This window comes from Corvus kubaryi, unplaced genomic scaffold (assembly GCF_017639235.1).
Source record: "Corvus kubaryi isolate FWS band 111438036 unplaced genomic scaffold, C.kubaryi_AGA036_p1.0 37266, whole genome shotgun sequence".
In the NCBI taxonomy this organism is placed as follows: Eukaryota; Metazoa; Chordata; class Aves; order Passeriformes; family Corvidae; genus Corvus; species Corvus kubaryi.
In genome coordinates, this window is record NW_024581081.1 from 3,131,084 (window position 1) to 3,145,013 (window position 13,930).

A 13,930-nucleotide genomic window follows, 5' to 3' on the forward strand; every position below is an offset into this window, starting at 1 on the left:
CAACTACTGACTCTCAGGTACTTCTAAAAGGTTTTTGTTCTGTTTTTTTCTTCTTTTATTCTATTTGCTTTTGGGTTTTTTTCTTCTTTTTTTTTTATTTTACAAGCCCTATTTTTTTCATTTCCAATGTGCTTATTAAGTAGTGTTTATTAACAACTGATGTTGCTTCTAAAAGCAGCAGAAATACAGCTAAAGGGACAGAAGTAACACTACAAACATATTCTCACCTGTATTCACAGGGTTTACAATGCTGTAAAAAAGAAAAACTATTAATGCCAGCTGCATGTTAACAGATGATACGGTGAAAATCATTCATTTAGTCCTGCCAGCAATGTTACAAAAAAAAAAAAAAAAAGGAAAGAAAAACTTTACCTGCTATATTGCATTCTTTTCATATTTCTTGAGTCTCAGATTTCTCCTTTCTTTTAGACTTTTAAACAAGAGGTATAATGCACACACGAGCTACCTTCTGATGCATTTCTCTGTAAATCATTCTTGACCCAAAGATCTTCATCTTTGTAAACAGCTTCCATGCTCTTCCAGAGCACTACTGAAACACACTGAAAAAAACTTTTCTCCCTTAACCTCAGGAAGACAGACTACAGATTGAGGAAGAGGAATTTCTCCTTAGCTTTGTCTTCAGCAAAATAAGTACAACAAAGTAATCTCCAATACTTGTTCAGCAGGTGAAAGGCATTGATATTTCTGTCCCAGAGCATTTTGATACTTTCAAGTAAGACAAATTCAAAGTTCCTTAAAACCAACAGCAATACTCATTTCCTCCACAAACATCAATGAGCTTAAGTTAAGGTGTTTTTACATTTATATTTTCTGTTATCTGCAAGGGAATATACCCAGGCTTGGTTTTTGTAAGTTTCTGATAATGTTCTTCAATGTCAAAGGGCTAAAAACGTTAAGGAAAGCACACCAAATGGACAGTGACCATCAATGGCAAAGCACTGTGCTGTGCTACAAGAGCTAAGTCTGCACAAGCAGAAATATATGAAAAGACATGTGATTGACTGCCACCAATTTTAAAATCTTGTCCAGAAAGTCATTAATTGACTTCAGCCCATAGATCCTTGCCAACAATACAGAAACAGGTGGAAAGTACTAAATTAATCTTTTTTATAGAAACATTCTTCTTCTATTGCCTTTCCCTCAAAATAATTCAGAAAGTCTTAAATTTAATGAACGAACCCTAAAAAATGCATTAAATGTCAGTGCAGTTTCTCTCTCATCACAAAAGCTGGCCCTTGCAGCAAACAGAGCTTTCTGGAACGGCTGGTCACAAGAGTATGTATTAAGTGGAGAAATACACACAATTATTTTTCCTTGTGTTTTTTTTTTTTAAGCTATTTTTTAATTTCATTTTTAATGTGTTCAGAATTTTGCTTTACAGTTCTCTGAACCTACCTTGTATTTTCAGGGTATTGGCAGCTGTTAAATTCCTATATTGCTTTTGACTAGACCTTACAAATTTGGGTGCAGGATTATTCTTTTGCAATTCAGCATCTGAATATCTCAATAATTCCCAAAGGTAGCAAATGATTCTGTATCAGCTGCACTGACATTAGACAGTGGCAAAGCAACGATCTGTGTGGAAATTATCTGTCAATAACAAGGTAAGCTCTCTGGCAGCAGGAGGGCAAACAGAAAAGGAGATCCCTTTGCAGTTTGTGGCAATGTGAACCTGCAATAGGTGATAAAACTATACAGAAAAAAATCTTATGTTGGGAAAAGATATCATGAGCAGTAAACTGCAAATACAGGGAACAACAAGTACTGCCTATTCAAAAGACTCCATTGTGTTTTGAATCACTTTGTGCTGCAGTTTACTTGTGGTATAAACACACATGTATGCACACACATTCCCATCCCTCACTTGCACTCCCAATAATAGCAAAAATAAACATGAAAAATAATATTAAAAAACTCTGTATTCAGTAATATTCACACCAAAGTATATGTATAGATATATCCATTAAAATTATGAACATTTCTAAATATATTTTATGTATCATACATATATTTATATGTATAATTACATATCCACAGAAGTCGTCTTGCTGTGCTAAAGCCAGCAGTAAAAGCAAAAACAGGTTTCACAATAGGACACCCATATATGCATATGTACTGGCTGTTTGGTTTGTGAATTTATTTACAACTTAACTATATCATAATAAATGCTTACTGTTCTATTGTACAAACGTAATAGTAAAGGTTTAGGTTTGTTTTTTAAATACAAAGACTGCAAATGAATACATGAAAAAAATTACACACCATGTACAGTATTTATAATTTATAAATGCAAAGTTAAGACCTCTTTAAATTATTGCACTTGCATATTTTTTTACAAAGATAGTTTATATGTATCATATATATATATATGTGTGTGTAAATATATATATATATAAAACAAATTTTTCAGCTCACTAAATGTAGTAAAGTTGAATGTTGTTACCTTGAAGTTCTTTCTTCTTCACATAACAGCCCAACCTGAATTTGGAATATTTATGAAACTACTCTACAAATCAGTTTGATCTACCCTAGAAAGCAGTCCGTTATTTTAGGGTTTTTTGACAGAGTATACACCCGTATTACAATCGAGCACAGTTTTTGGTCAGAAAGCAAACAAAAGTTATGATGTGCCTTTGCTAGATTGGGATATATAACCTAAAGTTTGAACATGAACTTCCTTTGTAGTAGTGTGCAGAAAGCTTTTTCTGTGTTTAGAATGAATAAATTAATTGTTCCACTTCACAGAACTGGTCCAATATCACAGTGTTTGAGGCAAATGCATTATTTCAAGAGGGTCATGATTGATTTGAGCATCTAACAATCTCTATTTTTTGACATGAACAGTGCTTTTTGCTACTCCTACAATTTTAACACTAAATGCTCTAAGTGCAGTCACAGCAAACTGATCCCACTGTTTTAAGTTTAAACACAGCAAAGAAATCTGTACCACATAAAAAGATGAATTCCATTCTGCATGTCCCCTCCAATTTAATATGCTCGATCATATACTCCCCCTAAAAAACCCGTATTTCATTTCTCTAATGGTCATTTATAGAAAAAAAATTACTGCCATGAGTTGAACCATTACAGTAGAATGCTGCAAAACCATCCAAAATTCCAAGATTAATTGTAAAAATGGAATTTTTCGTGCTGTAATAAAATATGCAACATCTCAGTGAGTATCATGCTATGTCAACTATTTTTCTCACTTAGTGCATACCATTCAGGCACCATTTCATAATACACTACAAATGCTCAGTTAGAACTTCAAACAGTGTTTTCACATTTACTAGACACAGAAGGGAAAAGCAGCTGGAATTATTATCAAGAAAAATGCAGTTCTAGGAATATAAAATCTAACACTTCTAGGAAAGGAATGATCTTTGAGTCATTAAATTCAAATGCAGCTCCAAGGTTCTAATTTTTGATGGGTTTGACTTTGGAAGTGCAGATACAAATCTTTTTCTACAAAATATTTACACATACAAATCTGTACTCTGTAAATGCCAAGACAGACTATATTCGCTAAAAAAAACCCAGCTTGTCATGATTATTTTTGTTGGTCTAGGTCCTAACAAGGAGTAACATTTTGTTATGACCTTTCTCCTTTTACGCACCAGAAAATCAAACCAAATCACAGCCACTGGAGCCAATTTTTAAAAATTGTAATAGACATTATACTATAGCAAACATATATTTTAAGTGGTTTGGATAGCTCTATATTAGAAACAGTAGCTGATTCACTTGAGATATTAATAGAACAACTTATTGCCAGTTTGACAAATTTGCCAGGGAAACATGCTCTCTATCGGTACTTATAAACTTCAAAACATAATGTCGTGTGTGATACTGCCAAGTATTTTTAATGGTGGGAAGCAGAACTAGTGAATTTACCTTTACTGTCCGTGAGTAAAAGATGAATGAAAAGCTTTCCATACACGCAGGCATAGTGTGATAAGGAATACTTTTGCAATGCTTTTAATATCAGCATTTTTAAATGGAGAGGGGGAAAAAAAGGGAAAATGATGGCAAATATATTTATAGCAAATGTATTTAAGGCAAATATGCTTAAGCAAATATAGTTAGCCCACAAAGGAAAGGAAAACATTCCATCCAGTTGTTGAGGTACCTGAATTTCAAAAGGATTTTTCTAGTCACCATAGATTTAGATAATTTCCATGTAAATTACAAACAGTGGATTCTGTCTCAAGTACTTAGTGGATGAAAGGTTGCATCTGCATTACTTAGCTGAAACAGAATGGCTAAGGAGGAAAGTAGAGGACACAGCATGAGATATTATTCATTCTACTTTGGTGTAATTGTTTCATGCCATGTTTTTCTTTTTTGTTTTTGTTCTTTTTCAATTCCAAACCAGTTTGCTGTGATTACCAAAGAATTTCTGCACTTAGAATTGCTAAGGGAAACTGAAAAAAATTATGGGGCTGTTGCTAAGTAACATGCATCATACAAATAAGATAACTTCATATTGAATTCTCAGCCTGTGGGATCTCTATGTACAGCAAAGGCTTAGGTGCATTTATACATTATGCGACTACGGATCACGTACTGTACACATATACAGATACTGGCATGTGCTCGACCATAACAGAAGGCAAAACTCAAGAGGCCAAGTTGTTCACATGGAACCCAAAAGCTGGCATGCCTGTTAGAGCAATAGAGCCCAAAAGACAGGAGATGGAAAAAGAGAACCTGTGTTCTGTCTTTAGGTCACTACCATTACTCGTCGCAGTTACACAATGGCCATGTTATCACGGAACCTCTACAAGAGCGCATTATCTGTGAAAAAGCACATAATGCAGTATATGCTGTATGTGAAAGGTATGCAAAGACTGTGTTTTCACCTACTGTGTGGATCACTATGAAGTTTTTTTTTCTCATTATTTTTAAGAGAAAGACAAAGGCAAATTAAGTGTCATGAGACATACTCTGTACAATTGCACTAAATTTAAAAGAGTGGCATTACATGTAAGTCTGTGCATAAGTTTGTTAAGGCTGAGGCCTGTCAGCACAGAACTGTAAACACACCATTTAGTGTACTTTTCTTCAGTCAGCTATTCTTTCACTAATAAAGGCATTTCTAAACCTGGAAATTTTGCTAACTAGGGGAAAAAACAAACAGACAAATGGAGAAGTTTCCTAATTTCACTCATCTTGGGATGGGCGGAAAAAGCAGTAGAAGACATGCAGTGTTACTGTGCAACACAATAGCTAGTCAATACAAACACATTTTTGATTTATTGTGATGGTACCACAATCTCTCTTATCACACCTGAATTTTCTGACAAGGCTTTTGTTCCAAGCAGATAGCATACTTCAGGTATGTCTCTAATACCTTTTAAAATACAGCTCAGTAGGTAGAAATAAAAATGATGACTTTACTTAATTGTGAGCTGGGCAAGGAAATCTTTGCTGTCACATTTAAATTTTAGTCCGCTATTTCTATCATTATGGACACAAAAACTCCAACCTGAAACTCCCTCTCATATCGGAGATAATTATCCAGTACTTCCAGTGTTTTAAGGGAGGAGTTTTCTAGGTTTAAAAAACATCCTAAAGAACAAAGCACCATCACTAGTTCTATCAACATTTCCCTTGTGAGTGACAGACAATTGGCATCATGATGCTTAATGAAGTACTTTAAAACTTTAACCTGAATGTTGGTTTTCCTTTAGTTTCCAGCAAGAGAGTAACCTAAGCATAAATTATAGTCTCCAAGGATTCTGCTGGAGTTCAAACTGATTACAAGTAGATCACACATAAACATTCACAATAGCAATGGGAATATTGTTCTATTTATAGCCAAGAACTCCCAAGTGACACTGGTGTTAAAGCCAGCCACAGTACAGTATAATAAAAGTACCATTGAAACCCTTACTAGAAAGATACAATTTAGAAGTACCCCATAAGATTCCCCCCACCCCCATCAGTTTTAAATTAAGGCCTCAGCAATGTAGCCCATGAGATAAGGCCAGTCTTTTATATTCACAAGTTGTAAGTTCTCTTTTGATAGCTGACTCCAAAACATCTGGGTTGTCATTTTCCCTCTGTTTACATTGTGTCACTGGTGTAGGTCAGGAGATTGGCTGTCGGAGTCACTTAGCTGAGGTAACTCCGTGGGTGCTACCTTCCCAGGCAGGTCTACTTCTTAGTTAGCATTTTGTAGCTTTCCTTTTTCCTTTTTTTTTTTCCAAATAAAAATTAAACAAAACAAAAAAACAATCCCCAAAACAAGAAGGGGTGCTTTTCATGTTAAAGCAATCTGTTGCTGATGTTCAGTCATCAATCTTCACAGGAAGAGAATCAGATGTCCCAGGAGCAAGGGATTGAGAAGAAATCCATATAGAGGCTTCCTCACCTCTCGTTACTTTCTCCCATTGGTTGAGATTGTCCCTGGAGTTGCAAAAAAGTCAAAGGTAAAACACTGTTCATAAGTTTACTGGGATTTATTTCTTCCTCACAGTAATGTCTGCTGTACTATACTTTGAGAATTATATTTATGTAAGTATATTTGTATTAGTACCTGTATGTAATCAAGCTTTTATCATCTATACATTATTTCAGCCTTCAACTTCAGTTATCCCATTTTGTAATTCTGTCTGACTCATATCCATGTTAACTCTAAATTAGCCTACAGTACACCTTCCTTCCCCAAGGCAAGCCCTGAAGCTAGAGGCTCCCCACCTGCTTCCATGACAAATTTATAGCCCTCAGGGCTTCAGGAAAGCCCAGCTGTGACCCAAGAGAGACATGTCTGAAGAGACTTTGAAACAGCACTCCAGAGACAAGCAACCTTTCACACTTCGGACTGCAGGGATTTTACCACAGCAAATTTTATTTCAGCCCTTTTCAAAACCAGCAGAGAAATCAGGACTTTTGCCAGGAAGCTTCCCTCATTGGAAACAACAGGAGCACATTAAGCTTTCTGAAACTCCTACACATGGGCTGCCTGACAGTATATAAAATGTTGGATGCCAATATCATAGTATCAATTTTCAATTACTATTGTGGTGATCATATTATCAGTCTACTACATCTAAAGGGTACACCTTTAGACATAAATTTATTTTAGTGTCTCACAGCCTGGCCAACCCTTAAATTCAAAAGTTGGTTCATAAGCCATAGAATGAGGAGAAATTAAGCTGGGAATGTTCTAATGATCTGAAGGGGTTACAAACCCATAGTCTTACTTACTGTACACCAGTACCACTCTAGTGACTGGGAAGTCTATATGCAGTAGTGAAACATAATTGCAACCTATGGCCAAATCTCAGCATTCAGTCTTCAAACACAGGGAGAAAGAGAGTAAACCCAACTGTTTCATTTTCATGCTGTCAGATCCCTATTTACTGAAACAACAGTTCTTATATGCCTTCAGTAAACAAACAGGATGGCAACAGTGCTAAAATGTCTCCCATGATATGTGTAATACCATGATATTACATTGTAATTTATGTGGCAGAGCTCTTCTGCGTTTTTTGTCAAAGCGTTGCCAAAACATTTGCTAAAACAGCAAATATTGATCTGAAAGCACAATGTACAGGTAAGAAGAGAAAATGTTGCATTTTCTGGGGATTGTGGAAGACAGGATCTGATGAAATCTACCAAAGCAAGCTGGTGCCCTCTAGGGTAACACCTACACCATTTTCTGCAGGAAAATGCTCTGCCAGTGCTTCAGACCAGCTGGAAGTTATGAAGCCAGCATTAATACAGCATTGAACCTCAGAGAATACAATCACACACTAAGGATCAGAAAAAATGGAGCATCTCTAATTTTGTCTCCTTCCTGGAACTGGGAAAATAATGAGAACTGCAGTCAAAATATTTTTAAGTTGTATCAATTTTAGCAAGAATTGAGAGACCCAAAATCATAAGGAAAATAGTTTTAAATTATTTGGTCTGAAATAAAGGAGAAAAATAAATCACATCATCCTCTAAATAAATACACTGCCATATATTTATGCTTTGGTAGGCCTACTGAGTACATGGGCTAGAAAACTTACATAAGACTTATTCTGAACACTGTAACACAGGTGGCTAATAGTTTTGATCTACTCAAAATGATAAGAAAGCATTTAAAAATGTGGAATAAATTACCAGATGAGAAAACCTTCCAGACTATTAGCTGCTATCTTACTTTAGGGAAATCAGTGTTAGATATTTTATTTTTTTGTAAGGTGTAGATAATATGATTCATTTGCCTTTGAGCTCCCAATGAAGCCCTGGCTCCTAGTGTCTGGAATAAATGCCCAGATGCTCTAAAAATAAAAACCTTGATGCTGACATGCTGCCTTGGCTGCTTTTGCTGCTATTATTTGCAGCTGGTGTCTGAGTTTCAAAGAACTCAAGGACACAGCAGCTTAAATACTGTGTTCCAAGAATGAGCACTGCTGGTGAAGGGGTAATATCAAAAATTGGTTCAGTCAACAACTAAGGAAACACCAAGCAAGAATGAGGCTGTTTGCCTCTCATCACCAAATAACAGTTAACCATCAAAAATAAAGGAAAAACAAAAGTGTACTGCAAAATCAGCCACTCTGGAGTATTCTAGACCCTGCAATAACATCATTTTTTTCTAACTGGGCACCTGAAGTTATATCTGTATTCTGATTTCCTGTTCTCCATCTCCAAGTCTTAACCCTCAAACTTCCTCTTCATTCTCTTCAAAGACAAAGCAGAGGGTAAATTCAAGGCTAAGATAAAACTACCAAACAGCTCCTCAGAAGACTTTTTTTCCAGGGTTTGGATTTTCAAGAAGCTCTTTAGTCCTTCAGAGACTTTATCGACACATCTCCGCTCGAGTTCTGCATCAGCACAATCTAAATTAAAGGATACACAGCTGCAAGACAGGAAGCTGTCTGGACAGAGCTTTATCCAGTGTGGAGACTGTGCCAGTGTAGCTTTCAGAAGTATCATTATGACAATTTGAATTACAAACAACAAACGTAATTTCTGTAATAGAAAAAATTCATATACTCTCTGCCAGGAGTCTGATTGATTTTACTTCAGACATCACACCTTCTACAGAGAAACCAGCTCTTGAAAAGATGTTCATGCTTGATCTTCAGAATTAGGGAGAGCCTTTATCTAGAGCACATACTTATGTGGGTGTTTGATATCCAGAATTCAACTTTAAATATCCTCTCTGGGTTTCAAAAGATGAACCGCCGACTAGAACAGGCCACTTTTACAAATAAGCCTCATTGGGATATCATCCATGTGGCCAGAAATCAAAAGATGTATGTCTTCCCAGATTGTTGCTCCTGTAAAAGATACTGTGCAGTCTTAAGCACTCAACCCTGCCTCTCTAAGCTCCGGTTTCCATTAAGTGGAATAACAACTTGATTTTGATCAAGTCTTTACTGTGAGGGTGGTGAGGCACTGGAACAAGTTGCCCAGAGAAGCTATGGATGCCACATCCCTGGAAGTGTTCAAGGCCAGTCTGGATGGAGCTCTGGGCCCTGTTCTAGTGGAAGATGTCCATTCCTACAGAGGGGAGACTGAACTAGATGATGTTTAAGTCCCTTCCAACCAAACCATTTTGAGATTCTATGATTTTCTTGGATAAATAAAATACATTACCTAGTCTCTCTCTACTGAGATCTCAAAACATTCTTTCAGCTCTTTCTTTATGTTCTCTTGTTTGCTCATGTCTTTATCTACTCTTCTTGAAGCATCAACACTAAATAAAATTCCAGCTCTAGCCCCATTAATATAATAACTCCAGAGGTATAGTCTCTAATCCTCCTGAATATTCCTTGCATATTCATTTAAGGGTTGCACAGCCATGTCCAGCAGAGGTACCTTGGAGGCAGCTATTAATGATGCCTCCTAGATACTCACTGTTTTTCATAAGGTAGTCCTCTGTATCACTGACACAGACCTACATATTCTTCTCATAGCTATATGAAAGAGTGTTTGTGTGCGAATGAAATTGTTTTGCTAACTACTACATTAATTTCAAAGCATTTTTCTTTTACTTAACAGAAATAATTTAGTCCACAAGATGAGGAAAGTGACAGAGGAGGTAGCTCTGCCATACAGGACAAAGAAAAAGTTCAATGTAAGATAGAATGTAAGGACCACAACAGAACAAAAAATATGAGAGAGTACTAGTAAGAGCATAGAAAAACAGACCTTTAACAACTTGATGTGACTAAAAATTGCTGGCATTTTATGAAAAAACTGGGGTTTTCTAGAAAGTATTGATTAACCTGAAACCAGAACATTTTCATGAAGCATACACTAATTTCAACAGAATTTTTGTCAGGAAAGATTGCTAAGGCCCAGGATATAATTACTGGACAGAACTACCAACAAAGAAATTCACCATCATTCAAGTGTAGAAGCAGCCAACAGATAAAGGACTCTTGCCTCTTTTCCAGAACAACCCATGCTCCATACCCACAGTGTCATAGGAGAAAGTTCCATTTGCCTCTCCCAAACCCCAAAGTTACCACTCTCATGCTCCCAACTACTGAATATTTTCTGGATATTTCTTTTTCTGGTTTTTAATAAAAAAAGACCTGATATGAAATAAAACCACATGCTAAACCCACATTTTTTAAATTAAAGAGAATACTAGCAAATTTTTGTTTTGAGAACCATATTGACATAAAAAGGACACAGAGGGAAATTGCACTGAACCAGTGCAGACAGGGATGCATAAATGCTGAACTGTTTCTCTCTAAATGCTTTTGGCATCCAACACATTTTAATCAGCTGTGTCTGTAGATCTACAGTAGATAGTCCCAGACAGTAGTTATCAACTCTGGGTTTCTGCATAGATTAGTGTGGGATGTGTATCCTTGTTAATGTTCATGCAAATTCTAAAACTAAAAGTCTATATTTCCAGACAAACTTGCAAGCACTCTTGCTTTTTCTTTGACCAAGCTACAAGCTATGCATGCTCACTCACCTGCACGCTCGGAGTAGTGGCCCAGTTGGAGGAAAGATCTGTGCAAGGGTGGTGTAACATGGGATGGCTACAGCATTGTAGAACCCAATCTATGAAAAACAAGAATGAAAAAAAATAGATGTTGCCAAACTGCAACACTGGAATCTAACAGCCAGCTAGCTCAAAACTCTTTACTTAATTACTACTTATATTAGTTATTCACATTTCTGCATCTCCTTTTAATATCCAAATACTTTAAAATAAGCAGCAACAGTGAAATCTTTGGTAATTACAAGCTGCTTACACTCCTTTCTTTTATGACTGATATGGCTGCTTTAGGTAGAGTTTTCTACAGAACCTTTTATTTTTCAATTGATTCATTTTATTTGTTCAGGGTGTGTCTACCTGTTTGGTGTCAGTAGTGGAGGGAAGTAGGTGGAGATGCTAGAGACATTTCTGCAAACATTATTCATGTGATGATTTTATTTTTTAAAAAAGGAAATTTGTGCAGCATTCACAAAATATGGTCAGATTCTGGATTGTTCTGATGTCCTCCAGGGTATGCATTGCACAGCTCAAAGTACTTAAAATGCTGGGAGCTTTTGACATTTGTGAATGGTGTGCACTGTGTTCAATAACTGGTTTGCAGTTGTTTCTCAGGTATGCAGTTCAATAATACATTTTTACCATTATCATATTTAGAGAACACCAAATGAGCACATTTTTAATGATATCTGACTCATTCCGGCTTAGGGGCTATGACAGCTTCGATGTCACAGCTGAATTGTCATGACATAAAGAAATTTTTAGAAAATGCTACTTATATATTATCAAGGTTGACAGGTTGCATTCAGATTCATTATAGCATCACTCACTTATCCCAGACTCTTATGACAGTTAAAATAGTGCACTGTGATCCCTTCCTTAGGGCAGAATTTTTAATCCCTTTTAGTGAAATACTATGTGTTGTACCATGACCAAAGCATTAAGTAATATCTCTTTTTTTTATAGTCCAAACTTTGATCCTTATTCAGAAACTGAAGAGAAACTCTTGTCTTCATCAATACAAAGATTCCTCCCATACTGCTATGTAACCAAGTCCTCTGTATACTTTAAATAAAAATAAGATACATTTTCTGAGCTGTGAACCCTACACTCTGAGATGAAGTACTTACAGTGCAACCAACGGAAAGAAACTGCAGCTGGTGAGGAGGCAAGGCTACATATATATGGGATGTCTGCTCATCCACACTATTTCACATACTGCATCGTTTTCTTCCTATTTGTTTTGGGTTTTTTTCTTTTCTTCTTGTTTGCTTGTTTTTAAGAGGATCTCTTTTATTTCAGCGGGAAAAGGAGATTACTCCATAATTATCAAAAACTAAAATGGGATATTAGAGAAGGTACATGTAGACCTTCTGGCTCAATGAAAATAACAGACTCAAAGAATAAGATGAGTTGGAAGGGACCCTCAAGGACTATTGAGTCCAATTCCTGGCCCTGCATAGGCCCATCCCCAAGAGTCACACCATTTGACCAACAGCATTGTCCAAACACTTCTTGAACTCTGTCACGCTGGTGCTGTGACCACTTCCCTGGGGAGTCTGTTCCAGTGCCCAACCACCCTCTGGGTGAAGAACCTTCTCCTAGTATCCAACCTAAACCTACTTTGACACTCCCTCAGGTCCTGTCACTGGTCACCACAGAGAAGAGTTCCGTGCCTGCCCCTCCTCTTCCCCTTCCCCTCACAAGGAAGTTGTAACTGCAATGAGATCTCCCCTCAATCTCCTCTTCTCCAGGCTGAACAGACCAATTTACCTCAGCTTTTCATCATATGACTTCCCCTCAAGGCCCTTCACCATCTGTGTGGCCTTCCTTTGGACACTCTCTAATAATTTAATATCATTCTTATATTTTGGCACCCAAAAATTTCCCCAAACACTCAAGGTGAGGCTGCCCCAGTGCAGAGCAGAGCAGGACAATCCCCTCCCTTCCCTGGCTGGCAATGCTGTGCCTGAGGCACCCCAGGACAGGGTTGGCCCTCCTGGCTGCCAGGGCCCTGCTGACTCAGGTTCAACTTGCCATCGACCAGGACCCCCAAGTCCCTTTCCTCCACACTGCCTTCCAGCATCCCATTCCCCAGCCTGTCCATACATCCAGGCCTGTCCCATCCCAGGTACAGAATCCAGCACTTTCCCTTGGTGAACTTCATATGGTTGGTGATTGCCCAGCCCTCTGATTTGTTGAGGTCTCTCTGCAGGTTCTGCCTGCCCTCAAGGAACTCAACAGCTCCTCCCAGTTTTGGAACTTTCCTCTGTGAACTTGCTCTGTATCTCTTCCAGTCCTGTGTCCAAGTCATTTATGAAGATGTTGAAGAGCACAGGGCTGAGGGTGGAGCCCTGTGGAACCCCAGTAGTGACAGGTCCCCAGTCTGATGTCACCCCATTCGCTGTAACCCTTTGTGCCCAACCCATGAGCCATCTGTTCACGCATAAAACAGAAAAAACTTTTAGCTAAGGGCTGAAACAACCACTTACTAAGATAAAAAGCATTATTGACTCTTGTAAAAATTTAAGGTGATTGTGGTCTTAGCTAGAGCTACAAGTACAAAAAAGGGAGCAAGTAATAACAGCAAAGAGCATATTGCCATTTTTGAAAAAATTTGAAAACAAGTTTTCCACTGCTACTTTAAAAAATAATATAGTTGCATGCAGAACATAGAATTCAGCAGTCTGAATAACCCAATTTCAAATGCAATATTCATTAACATATGAAATGGTTTTTCCATACATGTTTTATGTATAAACATGTACTATTTTACTGAGAGAGTTCATACCTGACCCTGAGGGACTTCATCTTTCTTATCTCTGTCCATCATAGGAATAGGTTGAATACCTGTTTTCTTCATTTCATCACCCTGGAGATAAGTAGAGAGAGAGATTAAGAAAACAAAAACAAGACTATTGACACCTGAATTAATTTCCATCTTCTAAT

General features: G+C 37.3%; 1 protein-coding gene across 4 annotated transcripts in view; it reads right to left on the reverse strand.

Annotated features, from left to right (window-relative positions):
* Window positions 1-1,922: 1,922 nt before the first annotated feature.
* The window catches only part of PDE10A (phosphodiesterase 10A), a 354,338-nt gene continuing 342,330 nt past the window's right edge, over window positions 1,923-13,930 (reverse strand). For all 4 annotated transcript variants that reach the window (XM_042025094.1, XM_042025092.1, XM_042025093.1 and 1 more), the window contains 3 exons: window positions 13,773-13,853; window positions 10,958-11,046; window positions 1,923-6,432 (listed from right to left, as the gene is read on the reverse strand). In XM_042025094.1, the coding sequence (XP_041881028.1) occupies window positions 6,315-6,432; window positions 10,958-11,046; window positions 13,773-13,853 (288 nt within the window). In that variant the 3' untranslated portion in view covers window positions 1,923-6,314. The remainder of the gene's footprint in view (window positions 6,433-10,957; window positions 11,047-13,772; window positions 13,854-13,930) is intronic.